The following is a 16,830-nucleotide window of genomic DNA, read 5'->3' as shown; positions in this document are numbered from 1 at the left end:
AATGTGTCTTAAGTTGTCAGCACAGCAGAAACGCTTCACACATCAGTAGGCCATGATATGGTAAGCAAGGCCTCCCCCTCAGAATGTAGAGACTGGAGCAGCCTATATGGGGGAAGTAGGTAGTTTTAAAAGGTGTGCCTTAAAGATGAATCTGGAACCACACGGCTTCATTCACAGGCCAATAAAGAACATTGAATGGTCACACCAGAACAGGCCTCTTTTGCATAAATCTGTCCAAGACAGTAACATATGTTATATAAGCTACATTTAATTCAGACTATTATTGCCCTGAGACAGAATATACATCTATATGCACACAGCAAATATACATTGACATTGTACCCTGCCACATCGAGTACTGTATAGCCGCAGTAGCCCTTACATAAACCTCTGGAATAATTTGTTTCTCTTCCCTCTCTCAAGCCAAATACCAAATATGTCCCAAGTCCCTGGCATACCGTTACATCATTGATTCCTGCCAACCCACCTGCCGAGCTCTGAGTGAGCCGGATGTCACCTGCAACATTAAGTTTACCCCTGTGGATGGATGCACCTGTGAAGAAGGGATGTACATGGATGAAAATAGCAAATGTGTACCTGCTCCTGGCTGCTCTTGTTACTACAAAGGATCTCCCCTACTACCTGGAGAAGTTGTTCATGAAAATGGAATCATGTGGTAAGAAGTGACTTGCAATAAGCACTGTTGTGAAGTGACAGGAATAATGAACATCTGTTTGTGGAAATTTTATGGAAATTAGGAATTCTATATGGAAATTAGGAATAATCAAAGGAAGAAGCATTATCAAAGGGGGATAATTTGGCCCTATTGTGAGCTGCCCTGGGTCATTTTTATATTCTTGAATTGAAATAATTTTTTTTAAATGTCTGACAACAAATCAGATATTTTGTGCCTCAAAACTCATTTCTAAATGCCCCAGACTTTCTGTTTTGAAGACTCAGAAAACTCTTGTATTTGGTTTTGTGGTTTCTTTATTTGCATGTTGTTTCTGAAAACAGTGGAAAGCTTGGGTTTTATTTTGATACAAGTTCCAGAAACACTTTTGTCCAGGAGAAAAAACAACTTGTGGCACAACTGTGAAAATTAGACAGGACTTTTATCATTACAATGACCTAATAGGAATCAAGAAGAACAGGTGTCTGTCTCCATAGCAGACTTGCAGGATTTCTGTCCATGAAAAAAAACAATTGAACAGTGGTAAGCTGAAGTAGGGAAATCTGTCCTTCTTCAGTGTTGTTATTGTTTGCTTCAACTAGGCAAGAACACCTGCTCTTATTATAACTAGTTCTGTTTTAAAATGTAAGACACTTCCTTACTCTCTTACAGCACTTGCACAAAAGGAGAACTTCTGTGCATTGGAGAAGTGAAGCCACAGCCAGGTAAAACCATCATTTTATTTCTTTTCGTGTTATGATATTTTTTCCTGCCCAAACGGTGAATATAATTGTCCTAACCAAGCAAGGGAAATCTGCACATGGAAGCAAGGCAGCTACCCCTCACACAGCTGAGGCTGACACAGGGACACATCTGAATGTGCATGCACACCCACAGTGCAATGCTCATTCATGCCCATCGAATGGACTGGCTACATCTTTCAGTGCAGATGGAAACATGCATTGGCATCCAGAGCCATTAGCTCTTGTGCATCAGTAGCTGTACGTGACTAGAGCTGGACTGGAGCCAGCATAGCCTGAAACGAATGGATTGGCAACTCTTTGCACAGCACTGAGCATTTTTGTTGTGAAATCTGAAAAAATGCAGATAGTAAATTGAAACCATCTCTGTTCAAATTGCAAGCTAAGATCAGGTCACACACTGTCACAAAGGGAAAGAAATCTTTCCCTATGAGAGGAACATTCACCAACATTCTTAAGAAGAAACAAGAGATAGTATGTGACAAATTCCATTAGTGAATTCTACACCAAGGTTGTTCATAAAAAACACAGCAGCTGCACTTTGAAAGTTTCCTCTCACAAAACTTCCACTTGAGTCAATGTGTGTGTGTGGGGGGGGGGGGTGCGCAGAGAAGGGAGGGAGGATTATGATTAAGTACTGTAAGTTATTTTTTCAGTAGCATACTTTTAAGTTTGTCATTTGAACTCAAGATGCTCACTTGTCCTGGTGAAACACTTGACATCTCAAGTGAAGCTCAAATTACACATCCAACAGACAACATGCATGTGAAATGATACTATATGTACAAACTACATACCTGAATTGTAAATATAGAAAAATACATTGAGTCGGATCCAGTGTTTTCCCCTCCAGTGGGAGCATTCCCTGAGTGTAGTTTTACTCAAGACACTCAGTCCAGTGGGACTGGGAGCGGGGGGGGGGGGGCAGGGAGAAGTGATCTTTACCAATTTCCTCTCCCGCTGCAACCCCCAGCGCTACTTCCCACGCTGTTCCAGAGGAACAGATTTTCAGGGAGCCTAAGTAGGAATGGGGAAAATAATTGTTCTGTTCCCACTTTAATGCACACTTCCCCAACTAGTATGCAAAGCAAAACACAGTTACTTATACATCAATATTTGCACTCTTCTGAATTTTGCAATGTGGTTCTTTCATAAAAAAAAATGCATACATATATTAAGGAAAACAGCACAGAAAAATGTGTATATTCATAAAAATAACACACGAAAGGCAAAAGATTTATATGATCTGAAGAGAAACCAGAGGATTTTAGAATGTGTTGCTGTATTTTTTTATTGGGAGGGGGGGTTGTTATGTTTTCAGTTTGGCATGTTTTGTTTTGTTAAAACTCACAATAAAAAATTGGTGGGAAAATAACATATGAAAATGCATTAAATTCAGGGAAATTGCTTTTAAAATGCATATACTTGAAGAAATGTGCATAAAAATGCATATGAATGTTCATGTGTATTTCTAAAAACAATTTGCAAACTGACGTGGAAATCAGAGGAAGTGATCTTAAGGTTCAAGAACTGATAAACTAAGCAGAACTGAAATGGACAGATTTACCTGTTCCTAGGCTTAGGGGTCTGCAGGGGGAGGGGGAATCGGCAAATATCTTGACTTCAACCAGTCAGGCTGCATGGAAGCCTTCCATGGATGGCAGGAGCCTGTCTGTGGGTGGAGAGCCTGTATCCAGGCCAGTAATTCCAGCCAAGTTCGTAAAACTGAAGCAGAAACATTGAATTAGACATCCTTTGAAAAATCCAAAAATCAGTTGAAAAGATCCCAGCTATTTCCTCCAATTTACAACTACGAGGAGCTGTTTTCCAACCTTGAGTAATGTGATTCCAATGCAACTGATAATTCTGAACAATATTATCTGCTGAGCTCCATAACCATGACTGCCATGCTGGAGACAGAGAATCGTGACTATGTTGGGCTTCTCAGTATCCTGAATGTCTAATAATATCTAGATTTCTTTACATTTTGGAAGTGTTGTTGTTGATAAAGGTGTGCCTTTGTTTTCATAAAGCACAATCTGTGTTGCAATCACTAATATCTGACCTCAAACTGAGATTACACCTAGCATTTCTTTCTGTCAGTGTGTGATGCCCCCATGGCCTACTTTGACTGCGCCAATGCCACAGCAGGTGCCACGGGAGCTGAATGTCAGAAGAGCTGTCAAACACTCGACATGGGATGCGTAAGTGAACATATGAGTATAAGAAGAGCCACGTTGGATCAGACCAAAGGCCTATCTAGTCCAGCATTCACCGTTTTACAGTTGCCTGCTGGATGCCCATGGGAAGTCCACAAGCAGGACATAAGTGCAACAGCACCTTCTTGCTTGTGATCTCCAGCAACTGCTATACATTGTAACCCTGTCTTAGCTTATAGCCTGTCCAGCTAACATATTAATGGTGATTGCAGTTATCACTTGATTACCTCAATGTGTGAAACTGCTAGCACCACTCAGTGCACAAGCCGACCTCCTCTCACTTGAAGCAGATACTGCAAAATAGGAGTCAAGCTGTTAGGTAATAAATGAGTGCTGACCACAGAACAGATGTATGAACAGCTTGTCAGAAGTTTTTTCAGGGGTGGGGTGGGGATGCGGAGGGGCAGGGCCAGGGTTTTGATATGGTAAACCACTTTACCCAGCTTACATCATGACCATGGGTCAGCACAGTCGCACATCCCATTTCTGCAGTCACCATGAAAGTGAAAAGTCACAACCCAGGGACTTTTCAGAGTGTTCTCAAAAAGAGTTCAGCAAGAGTTCTCCATAACAAAACTCCCCTGAAGAAAATAAACTTGAAGCAACACTGCACACATTAAAATGGTAGGATGAATTGGCTCGCCGATGGAGGGTGATGCTAATTCGAATTTGCCTTAAACCAGTTTGTTTAATTTATGTAGCCTATCAATTTATGTAGCCTGGTCCCATCTTTATGGGATGTGGAGCCATCTTAGTAACCTGTCCAGGATCCTGCTGATTCATCATCTTTTTGGCTGCCCCTCTTCTATTACAGTACAGCACAGAGTGTGTTTCTGGTTGCCTGTGTCCTAACGGACTGATATCCGATGGCAAAGGTGAATGTGTAAGTTCCGGCGAATGTCCTTGTGTTCACAATGAAGCCACGTACAGTCCAGGGGAAACCATCAAGGTGAACTGTAACACTTGGTACGTACCGGGTGATGACTGGTTACAAGCTGAACTAAAACTATCGAACTCTTCTATAGCAAAGCAACACACTAAATTCAAGTACGCTTTTGTCTGTGTAGTACATGTAAGAACAGAAAGTGGGAATGTACCAAAGAACCTTGCATGGCAACTTGCTCAGTTTATGGAGATGGCCATTACATCACCTTTGATGGCAAACGCTACAGCTTCAGTGGAGACTGCGAATACACACTGGTCCAGGTACTAAAAGTTTCCCCAAGCGCCTAATTTTGTGCAACTACCAGTCTTTAGCCTTGATGTGGCAAGTGTGTTCATGAACTCTAAATAAGGCACTTCTCTGCAGGATCACTGCAGCAAAAACAATACAAATGCAGGAACATTCAGAGTTATCACGGAGAACATCCCCTGTGGAACCACTGGGACAACCTGCTCAAAAGCCATTAAAGTGTTCATGGGGGTAAGTAGCTTCACTGAGGGAACATCTACAATGTGACTTGTAGGCACAACAAAATTGGAATATACGATGTCAACCTGCAATAGGAGAACATCTTGAAGTGGAGCACAAAGGAGCTAGGTTAAAAGGGGGGCATGAGTAATGCAATGCAATATATGGAAAGACTCAAGTATGGGTAAGTGAGGTTTCGCTTCACTTCACCACTATAGAGCTGAGCTGAAATTTCTCAGAAAACATTTTTTCCGAGAAAAGTTTTGACACTTCTTTCTTTTTTTCTTCCCCTTAGAAAAAGGCTACTTTGCAGAATTTTCTATGAATATTCTTCACCGTTTGGGTGTGTGGTAGCCGCCATTTCCTCCATCCCCCTTCCCCCCCCACATGGTGCCCCAGAACAATGCTAGATTTGGGGGATTGTGGAGGATGCAAAATGGCGGCCAGGTTGTCAACACAGTTCTTGCTGCGGCCACATGCAGCAGCAGCAGCAGCAGCAGCAGAAAAATAACCCTAGGGAAAAAGGAAGAAGCTGTACAACTGCCACTAGTAATGGTGCACCCCACCCCTGAGAAATTGTGGGAGAATTTCTCCTCCCCAGTTTCCCTGCCTGCAAATAGGGTGGAGAATTTCGAGAGGCCATTTGTCCACAGCTCTAGTTAAGAACCAGAGAGCTCTGAAATAAATTCCGTGAGCCCAATGGGGCTTTCACCTTTGTTTAAGAAAAGTAGAAAACCAACACCCTCCTTGTTTGCATGGCAAACTATTTTGGAAACTAGTGGGAATTTCAGAAACAGTTTGTGATATGGCATGGGAATCTGTTCTTCAAAGAAGAAAAGAGGTTTAGTATTCAGTGGAGCTAGTGCAAGCCCTTTGCCTGAAGCAGCTATTTGGAACACAGTTAGTATCTTCTAGGAAACAAGTTCCTATAGATCTTAAGAGTAAGTTCTACAAAGTAGGCTATACTGTAAACATGCAGCATTATATTTTCAAATGTGTCATCCATCCAGACTAGAGCTTGCTGATGGCGAGAAACCCCTGTTGAAGAATTCCAGTTTGTCTAATGACACTGATACTCATCTATTGGTTGTTCTTCATCTTTCAGAACTATGAACTAATACTTACTGATGGAAAATTTGAAGTGATACAGAGACTCCCTGGTGGAGGTGAAGTGCCATACAGGATCCGATATATGGGCATCTACGTAGTAATTGACACCACAGCTGGACTGGTCCTGATGTGGGACAAGAAAACCAGTATCTTCATCAAACTTAATTCAGAATTTAAGGTGAGCTGTGGATGCCAGGAGATCGGTAAAAACAACAGAAATCCTTCATTCATTTCTGAAGAAGAAAGTCAAAATTGCAGATAGACAGACAGACAGAAGAATGAAACAGGTGCTGCTATAACATGCCTCCAATAAATTAGCTATAGAACAAGCCATAGGAACAAATATTTTTATGATACAAATACTTCTGTCAGCTGGTTTATCAAACAGATTCTGGTACTTCCCCCACTTCACAGTCAATTTAACAGAACTCCTTGTGCATATGAAGAGCAATTGATAGGTATGAGAAATTCCTCACGTTAAATTCAAAGCTCAATACAATGTACGAACTTCACATTATGAAAAAAAAATAAATACAGTTATTACCACTGATAATTTTGTGTGTGATCTTGTTCTAGCTAGCATTTTTATTGAGGAACTAGATGGTTTGTTGTTTGTTTGTTTTGCATGATAAGTGCACAGATAGCTCGTTATAACACATAGAGGGTTTTTAATACATATATAGGGCAAAAATCCATGTCATGCATGCACATGTCTGTTTGTGTGGTGGTAGTTCCTCCCTTTCTTCTCCGCCCTTGCATCCCCCTGCAAATCTGCCCTGGAGGGTCCTCCAACCCTCTGGAGCAGATGTTGAGTATGCACAGGGGTGCAGGGGTGACAGGAATTGCCCCCCTCCCAGATCTATCACAGTTCCATTGGAAGAACTACTTCACTGGATTTTACACTTTTGTTATTATAGTGAATGTCTAAAATGTGGTGAATGTTGACATTCACTTGTAAACATTGGCCATTCCAGATGGTTTTTGTAAAAACCTGAAGATATAGACATATGTATATTTTCTCACTTTTCTGACAGATGTAAGCGAATGATGACAATCACATTGAGGCAACTGTCAACATGTAGCACAGGCCACATTTGACATCACACTAAACTATGGTTTAGTGAGACATGAATGAGCCTAGCTTTCCCCAGGCCTTAACCTCCTGTCTCCTTCTCCCCCATGGACAAGACAAGGAGATTGGAAGCTTCTGTTTCTGCTTTTGGTTTACCACAGTTTGTTACGTTGCCTGAATTGATGAACTATGGCTAACATTAAATAACAATGGTTTCTCAAGATGGTGGCCCAGTTTGCACGATCAGAATAATTGTGTGACAGGCATGATTTCCATAAACACTGGCCAAGTGCAGCTTGTCATGCCATCTGAACCCAGGTTGCATGACTTATTAGAGGGGGAAACAACCCTCCAATAACCCACAACAGCCTATGGGCTGCTCATGCGAACAAGATCAGTTTGTTTATAGTAACCATAGTTAATGTTCATCTACAGTTCTGGTGTCAGGCAAGTGCAGAAAGCTGTAATTAACCAAAACCAGAAGCAAAAGCTGCCCAACCTCCTGCCTGTGTGAGGGGAGGAGAGTGACGGGAGTTTACCATTTAAGGCAGAAGCTTCTCCCCGTTTCAGAACACTTAAGGATACAAGAGTCCCATTCAAGCACTTAGCCAGCAGGCCAGCTGTTCAGTTTGGAAACAAAGTTACTCTGTATAAAGGATTCCCTAAATCCACATAGCAAGATTGCTCCATTTTTTTTGTTTCTTTTTGTTTTGTTTTGATGGCAAGCAACATCTGATTTCTTTTGGAGGAACTGCATATTTCATAGAACATCACTCACAGAATAAAACATAACCCAACTGCCTTTTGGGACTTTAGTGGCTTTCAAGAAAATATATAATCCTGAGAAAAATAGTCATATCCATTTCATTGCTAAGAAAAAAGAAATCGTTTTTGTGTAAATAAAAAGCAATTTCTTTATAGAAGCTTAAAAGATATAATGTATTATTTAGTTGTGAAACCCCATTTAGACGCATGTGTTGATTCAGAGCCCTACATGTGTTTGATATGCATGAGTGGCTCTTAAGCACATGGGCTTCTCCATTCATTTCAAAGGAGACAGCAAATAAATGCATGTGAAAGAATGACACACTGATAAGTTTCCTCCACAGAAATTAATTTAAAAACCCTCCTGTGATTGGGAGACTTCATAAACTCAAAATGTATGACAGTGCCTAAAGAAACCCAAAATATTCTTCAGTTTTGAAAACTCAGGGTCTCTGATATCAGAAAAATAAATCTTCCACTTCTCATTTGTTTTGTGCTTGCAGGGTCAGGTATGCGGCCTCTGTGGAAACTATGACAGCAATGACATTAACGACTTCACCACTAGGAGCCAGTCTGTAGTAGGAGATGTGCTGGAGTTTGGTAACAGCTGGAAGGTGTCTCCCACTTGCCCAGATGTCCGAAGCAGCAGGAATCCTTGTATTGCAAACCCATATAGGAGTTCTTGGGCCCAGAAGCAGTGTAGCATCATTAACAGCAAAACGTTTGCACTCTGCCACTCTCAGGTAAGGATAGAAGTCTTTTCAGATGAATGTATGGGACACTTTTAACAGCCCTGATCCTATGACTTCATGATGTGCCTGCACATAAGTGCTTAGGACAGAATGCATCAACCGCTACACAAGACCAACATAGACATAGGATGTCACTTTGCCTTTGCAAGAATTTAGGCAGGAGCTCCAGAATCAGTTCCAGGATTTTGTAGTTCTCAAAGATGGATCCTTTGTAACTGGACTTCTCTTACTACCAAGGTTATATTTATGGCTGATGCTTATTCTCTGGCACTGTTGGCATGGTAAGAACATAAAATAAGCTGCAGTCACTCACCTTGTCATAGGATGGAACTCCTTCCACAGCACTGTCGTTAGCATGATTCTTGGTGGCATATGAAAGGGATGCTGCCATCCACAGGATTGTTTTGGGGCCCTGTTGGTAGTGCTAAGGACATGGGCAGCCATTCAGATTGTCCAGGTTCTTCCATCTGTCTTGAGAAACATCAGCACAAAGAATCTTTGAATATTAATAACTGAATCTCATAAATCTGGGTGCTCTGTGTAATGAAGCTTTGAGGGTAGCCCTAATCAATACATAAAGGCTTCCTAAACATAGGATAAATCTCTTTAATATTTTTTCATGACTTTTAACCAATGTTGAATAAGACTTTTACAGACCAATCCTATACATGTCTACTCAGAAGTAAGTCCCATTGCATTCCATGAGACTTACACCCTGGTAAGTGTGTATAGGATTGTAGCCTTAATGACTAAAGCACATTAGCACTAACTACCTGTAGGCTATTAAGAGCGCAATCCTGTGGGCTGCACCCCTGTTAGATGGAAGCCTCCGAACTCGGAGGCATCTGAGTATCCAGTGCCCTGCCAGGCTGCTGCCAAGGAATGAGAGGAGCGAAGGAGGTGATTTTTGCCCCTCTGTGCTCCTACTGAGTCTTTTTTGCTCTAGATGGGCCTCTGAGCCCATCTAAAGGAGGTGTGCTGGCAGGGGTGGAGAGGCCATTATATCCTGGTCTCTCCCTGCCCCACCCACCAGAACGCCCCCTTACAGACCTCTCTGAGGTCCTCTGAGTTTACTTTTGTGACCTCAGAAAGAAGCTGGTGTGTGCCTCTTTAAGTGGCGGCTGCAAGGGGGGGGGAGGGGGAGGGGGGAGGGATCAGATCCCAGAGTCCCTCCTACGAGGTCGAGGTCATAGCAGTATGTATAGCCTCAGTGGGTGGACTCCAAAGAATCCTACAGTCCCTGGGACACTCTCATCCCAAATGTTGCTTGTAATTCCCAAATGTTGCTTGTAATTTCCGATTGCTCTTCCCAAATGTTGATTGTAATGTCTCCTTTTTAGGTTGTGTAAATAAAGACTTTTTTATATTGCTGCAACCATTTCAGCCATTAATTTGCATAAAAGAAAATCAGAAGTAGACCCTAGGATGGTTAGGCTTCCCAAACATAGTAAAATTCTGATATTAACACACCTAATAGATAATGTGACGGGGGGTTGCCTGCCTGTTGCATTTATTTCTCAGTGGTTGCATACAATACCCTCTTTGCTTCATTGACAAATTGCTTCCTTGGCAATTACTAACGCTAGATGCTTCATAACCTTTTCCTGTCTATTTGACATTTCAGAAACCATCATTACATTGTACATCATTGTAATTTGTATTACAACAAATTACATTTGCATGCAATTCTGTTACTGCCACGAATTGTGCAACATGAAAAGAAAAACATTGACTAACCTCACAAATTCTCCATGCTGAATTTGTTGGCGAAAAGAAAATTGGAATTAGAAAGACACAAATGCCCCCTCCCCTCTCTGACTATGGTTCACTAAGACTGAAAGACAACTAAAGCTAGATTTATTCCTTTCGTAACAGGTTGAACCAACTAAATATTATGAAGCCTGCGTATCTGATGCCTGTGCTTGTGACACTGGGGGAGACTGTGAATGTTTCTGCACAGCGGTAGCTGCCTATGCTCAGGCATGCAATGAGGTTGGCGTTTGCGTTTCTTGGAGAACTCCGACCATCTGCCGTACGTATAGCCCATATATTTTGAAGGACTTTTAAAAAGCTGATTTAGTGGGAATAAGGAGTAGGAAAACACATATATTTGGAGCTTGTTAGGTTCCGAGGACGGCATCCGAGGTACTTTTTGAGTCAGTGAAACCATCACAGTGTGACTTTGACTTGTCACTTTCATAGGAGGAACACCTTAAACACATCCCAACACTGGAAGAGCTGAAGGTTTTCAGAATGTTCCAGATCTCAGGACCAGTTCCTAAGTTCAAAGGCTCATGTGATTGCTACACCCTCATGTCACACTGTTCTGGCAATGTTTGACTAAGAATGCCAATGAGGATCATTCATATTGCATTCATTATGTGCATCCAACTTGCTCACAATATTTGTTTCATTGTGGAATAAGCACCTCCCCCGCCCCGCCCCCCAGTACTAGGAACCCAGTCACAATTAATAATGGGGCATTTTTAATTGCTATTCTGATTTTGCATCTATGCACCTGGCATTGATCAGATACAGCATAGCTTCTGTAATTCACAGAAGAACGGCCTGGCCATTCCTTCCTTCACATATCTTCAGGGTAAGGCATATAAACAGGGTGACCTTTATAAATGTAAATCCAGGTAGTTGGGGAATTCCATGCTGGGGTTGTGTACTGGATCATTTGGAAACAGAAAAAATAACTCTTGAGCAACAACTTTTTATGAATATTATATCATTTCAAAGGCATATTTGAGAGTATTTTTTCTTAGGTTCTTTGGTCCAGTGTGGTTTCAGTCAGACTCATATCATGTTCATCTTCATTAGGTGGGTAAATTCACTTGTCTAGAACAGCAGAGGAAGAAAAAATTAACATGAGAACATGAGAACATGAGAACATAAGAAAAGCTCTGCTGGATCAGACCAAAGGTCCATCTAGTCCAGCATTCTGTTCACACGGTGGCCAACCAGCTGCCCACAGGAAAGCCACAAGAGGAACATGAGTGCAACAGCACCCTCCCACCCATGTTCTCCAGCAACTGGTATACATAGGCATACTGCCTCTGATACTGGAGGTAGCACATAGCCATAAGGACTAGTAGCCATTGATAGCTTTATCCTTCTGACTGATCTGATCCTCCTGGCCAAGCTAAGCACCCTGGTTGCCAGGCAGATGTGTAAAACCAATGAGGGGGGTGGAGGGGCATTGTGCAGTTGCCCAGGCAATATGCTGTCTCTCCCTGTCCTCACACTACAATTGCCAAATAGTGGTGTGAAAGCACGCTTGAGAAAAATAATACTGAGGAAATTAGAACCTAACAAAAGAATGAGGGGAAACATTTTTGGGTGGTTGCAAGACTGATCACAATTTGTGATATGAGACTAACAACAATAAGATCATGCATTCCTAATCTGAACCCTGGAGGTCACACTGGAGGGACAAACAACATGATTACTTCTAACACCAGTATCATTCTTCCCTGGGAATGGCAAGATGTTGGCCTAAGAAGTAACCATGTAATTGGCCCCTCCCATACAATCTCAATGTTCCCATGTTAATGAAATAGCATTGGATGATGTCATGAGAGACCACAACCAAGTTGCTTTCTGAACAGTGGACATCACACCACATGTTGGCACATTCAGAAAGAATTTTCCCAGCCATATAAAGATAGGTAAAAGTCACATCATAGTGATTTAACTATTCCAAAACAGAGTTTAAGATGGGACCTTTAAAAAAATCAATTTGAACCTTTTAAAAATTGGGTAATTATTTTTAGTTCTTGTATTATTATTATTGTCTCTCCCCCACACACACACCCCAATTCAATATTTTTAATTCTCTTGCTCATCCTGGCAAGATTTCAGGAAGACCCTGTTGATTTGTAATCTTGCCACTTAGTTCACTGTACAATTGGATGCAAGATAACTTTCAGTGTAATTCTATACATGTCTACTCAGAAAAACTCTCTGATTTCAATGGGACTTACTCCCAGGTAAGAGTTTATAGGATACCTTTACAGCACAATACTAGACATGGCTCCTCCCCAGTAAGTCCCATTGAGTTCAATGGGGATGCTCCCAGATTACAGTCTTAGTTGGAGAAAGATGTCAAATGAGGAATAAAAACTTAGCATTATTCATCACATCCAGGAGTGCAGAGATGACAGAAGGGGAAGGATATGTATCAGCGGGTATCACATAAATTCATTTTGCTTGAAACTGCCATTTTTCCCCTCTCTCCTCTTTTTCCAGCTCTATTCTGTGACTACTACAATCTAAAAGGGGAATGTGAGTGGCACTACCAACCTTGTGGCTCTTCTTGTATGACGACTTGCAGAAATCCACATGGAAATTGCTCACATGAGTTACAAGGCTTGGAAGGTAACAAGGATTGTGGACCTTATAAGTTATATTTGATATACAAAGTTTCATTACAGGAAACTGAAAACCTCATTAATATTTATGGGAATATGGGAAGCCCAAGGTGTACTGTGAGGGATGTCAGTGGTTAGGGAAAGTCAAGCTACTTGGCCTTTTTTCATCATAAATGTAGCCGAAACTATATGGAAGGGTCAGGGTATAAAGGGAGGGCCACCCTACACCAGGACTCCGTTTGTTTAAGGGCTGAGATATAATATAACTTCACAATGTGTCCGTTGGTTCATAAGCAGAATGTTAAATTTACTGAAAACTGAATAGTTCAGTTACTAACATTTACAACTAGAGCATACATACAGTTTTGCACATGCCTACTATCAAGTGGAAGAAGTCAAGTAGTTTGAATTTATATAGGAGCAATACTCCTCAAAAGAAACTTATTTTATCCAGTCTCCATTCAACATTTATTCTGCAAGTAAAGCTCTGCAAAATCTTAAAAACTTTCCACTAATTTTTCCATGTAGCTTTGAGGCTTAGGTCTTTGGCACCAACTCTGTCACATCACAGAAAATAAAATGATATCCACCACTCTTTTTGTATATTGCACGGACAGCATTTCTGACAGAAAGACAAACAACAAGATGGCGGTTTAGCACCAAGATGGAGAAGGCTTACTTATGTCATGTTACATTGGCTAAGCTGTCTTTATCAGTAGACTCCTTTGTGCTTTTTCAGATGAAGACTATAAACTTTAAATGATTTTGGCTGACTGGGCATAGCACACCGCAATGACCCCCTATTTAGGAGGTGGGGAAGAAGGTTCATGTAATGAAGTGTTGTAGAACCTCAGCATAGTAAAAATGGGAAATACTACAATATGTCTTATGAGGAAGAGAAAGATGAATTTAGTTATGATGTGATTACCAAACCATATAAGATCAATATATGCCTTAGAATGGTGAAATAAGTTTAGAGTGCAACAGATGAGAGTCTACAAGAAATCAGTTGAAAATCTACAAGAAATCAGCTTGAACTCGGATAGTTGTACAGGGTGCTATAAAAGATCAAATATCATTACTTAAGACAAGCTCTCTTTCTTACCTCAGGCTGCTATCCAAAGTGTCCAGCCAATAAGCCCTATTTTGATGAAGATGACATGGAGTGTGTCCCTCTGGAAAAGTGTGGCTGCTTTGATGACAAAGGAAACCATTATAAGCCAGGAGAAAAAATGCCTTCAGAAAGGGACTGTCAGTCATGGTAATGCTTATCTTTAAAATGCTGGAAGTGTGCATTTTAAAATTGTGATGGGGCATATCATAAGAGAAAATCCTACTCCATGATGTGGTAATTAGGAGAAGGCAAAGTTTTGAAATGTTCTCCTTAGGATTAATTTCCTGAAGCATTTCACACAATATTATTCTATGGGATCCGCTGCCCTCCCCATCCAACCCCACAGCCCATTTATATTTCTACTGTAGTAACACGGATGTTTGCTCAAGGCTTTAGTGAAACCTGTTGTTCTTCATCCCCACTCAACCACTTGGTTGTTCTTATTCCATGGGATATGATACCTCTCCGTGCTATTCTTTTTATGATATCTTCTTTCTTTGGTTTAGGAACAGATTCTGATATATTGTTTCATATTGCTTAATAGTATAAATTACCAACAAATAAGCTTTGGGGGTAGAGACCTTTCGAAATGGAACAGGCAAGCTTGCTTAAGCCTGTTGAAACCAGTGCGTTAGGGCCGAGCTACACGTTACACTTGGGTCCCCATGTTTGGAGCTCCCGGTGTAATTTTCTTTTTGTAAAAGCAAGTGTGTGTGGGGGTGTGTGTGTGGGGGTGACAAATTGGATTGGGTTTGTGGCAGAGTGGGAAGAGGAGCTGATATTTTCCTCCTGTGCCCCAATCAAAACCATCCCCTTGGAGCTGCTACTAGCTGCAGAGAGATAAACACGTGAACTTAAGGCACAATCCTATGTATGTTTAGACAGAAAAAAGTCCTGCAGCTCCCAGCATTCCCCAGCCAGCTATGCTGGGAGTTGTAGGACTTTTTCTGTCTAAACATGCATAGGATTTTGCCTTCAAAATTTTAAGCTCACAAATTTCCCACTCCACAGCTAATAGCAGCTGGGGGGTGATCTGGATTGGGACTGCAGCATGGGGGATGGGGAAGGATTAGGTCCCCCTTCCATATTACAGCCCAGATCCATATGTGTGGTGTGGAGGGATATCTGCTTTTTCAAAAGAAAAGTAGTGTTAGTCATTTAATGTTTCCTGTAGAACCAAGAAGACTAACGTTTAAAATTTAACTCTATTTACTTTGAAGTATAATCTGTATATATTTCAGCGGAACTTACTTCCAGGTAAAGTACAGTCCTGTGCCTGCTCACCTGGGCATAAGCACTATTGAACGCAATGGGACTTTGTTCTGAGCCAACATGCATCAGATAATGCTGTAAGGCAGCCTTTGTGGAGAGCAACTTTCCATGATGCCTTAGCAGCTTTTAAAGATCTCCATAATATTACCTAGTCAGTGTTATATTATTCATATGGATCTCAATTAGGGCTGTCACCCAGTCCAAGAAATGTTAGTGCAGCCTTCCACAAGCTGGTGCCCTCTGGATGTTTTGGCCTACAATTCCCATCAGCCTCAGATAGCATAGCCAATGGTCAATAATGCTGAGAGTTGTAGTCCAAAACATCCAGAGGGTACCAGGTTGAGGAAGGTGTTTAGTGGATTGTTGTATGAGTTATAGTTGATCCATCAACAAATTAAATAAATTTGCATATATGTGCAACTGAGGAAAAACAATAGTCCTTAATGGAAAAGCATACTTGTTTTTGCTTTTAGATGATGTGTACATGCACTTCAATAGGCATCATCTTAGGGCATTTCTACACCAACCTAAAATCCTGCATTGAAAATGGGGCTTTCTGCTCAGTTGGCTCCCTTTACAGATGCTTCCTTTCCCCCATCCCGTTCTCCCCTCCTTCTCCCCATATCTAAGTCTTCCAATATCTTTCATTGATCTTGCTCCTCTTCTTGCCACTTTAACTCTTTTCATGGAGGAAACTGAAGTGCAACACAATGGGGTAATTTGATAGCTCATTATCTGTGATCTATTTAAAAACGGAACAAAGGGCATTTAGTGCAGGAGGGTCACGGCAAAGTCATGGCATTATGTAAAGAGCCCGCACAAGGAGCGATCTCAATCTCAGGATAAACGCTCCATGTGATGAAGCCCTTAGAAGAAGCATTCACCCTTCTTTCACACATGAGGGAATGCCTCTTTTAAGATGGTGACTGCCTTCTGCAATTTTTGTAAGTACTTTTATTACAATTAAACAGTCAGGATTGGATCGAGATTTACTCATACTTGGAGTAGCCCATTGAAATCAATGGTACTTAAGTGAGTCATGACCAACTGGTTCCACTGATTTCAATGAGTCTACGCTAAGAAATCTGAATCCAACCCTAAAAATCTGCCCCCAGATTAATTGGTTGAGCCAAATGTTTTTAATCAATGAATCTACATAGTTGATTGGACTTGATATCTGTCCAACATGATAGGGAATTGTGTGTGTGTGTGTGTTTAAGATGTGAAATAATATGCTTGTTTTTTACATTATGTAAGAAAATGTCAAAATAGTGCAGGTGTGATTTGTTGTACATATATCACAAA

At 41.2% G+C, this 16,830-nt stretch overlaps 1 protein-coding gene across 1 annotated transcript in view; it reads left to right on the top strand.

Annotated features, from left to right (window-relative positions):
- The window catches only part of MUC5AC (mucin 5AC, oligomeric mucus/gel-forming), an 86,624-nt gene that overhangs the window by 29,550 nt on the left and 40,244 nt on the right, over positions 1-16,830 (top strand). The window contains exons 18-28 of the mRNA XM_084851325.1: positions 424-676; positions 1,346-1,398; positions 3,538-3,638; positions 4,468-4,619; positions 4,721-4,859; positions 4,963-5,076; positions 6,170-6,352; positions 8,515-8,754; positions 10,639-10,795; positions 13,018-13,146; positions 14,250-14,400. Of these exons, the coding sequence (XP_084707451.1) occupies positions 424-676; positions 1,346-1,398; positions 3,538-3,638; positions 4,468-4,619; positions 4,721-4,859; positions 4,963-5,076; positions 6,170-6,352; positions 8,515-8,754; positions 10,639-10,795; positions 13,018-13,146; positions 14,250-14,400 (1,672 nt within the window). The remainder of the gene's footprint in view (positions 1-423; positions 677-1,345; positions 1,399-3,537; positions 3,639-4,467; positions 4,620-4,720; positions 4,860-4,962; positions 5,077-6,169; positions 6,353-8,514; positions 8,755-10,638; positions 10,796-13,017; positions 13,147-14,249; positions 14,401-16,830) is intronic.

Source organism: Heloderma suspectum, chromosome 1 (assembly GCF_057233095.1).
Source record: "Heloderma suspectum isolate Gila_16-S chromosome 1, 16-S_ref, whole genome shotgun sequence".
Taxonomy (NCBI): Eukaryota; Metazoa; Chordata; class Lepidosauria; order Squamata; family Helodermatidae; genus Heloderma; species Heloderma suspectum.
The sequence above is the reverse complement of the archived record's forward strand: the minus strand, read 5'-3'. Positions and strand labels throughout refer to the sequence as shown.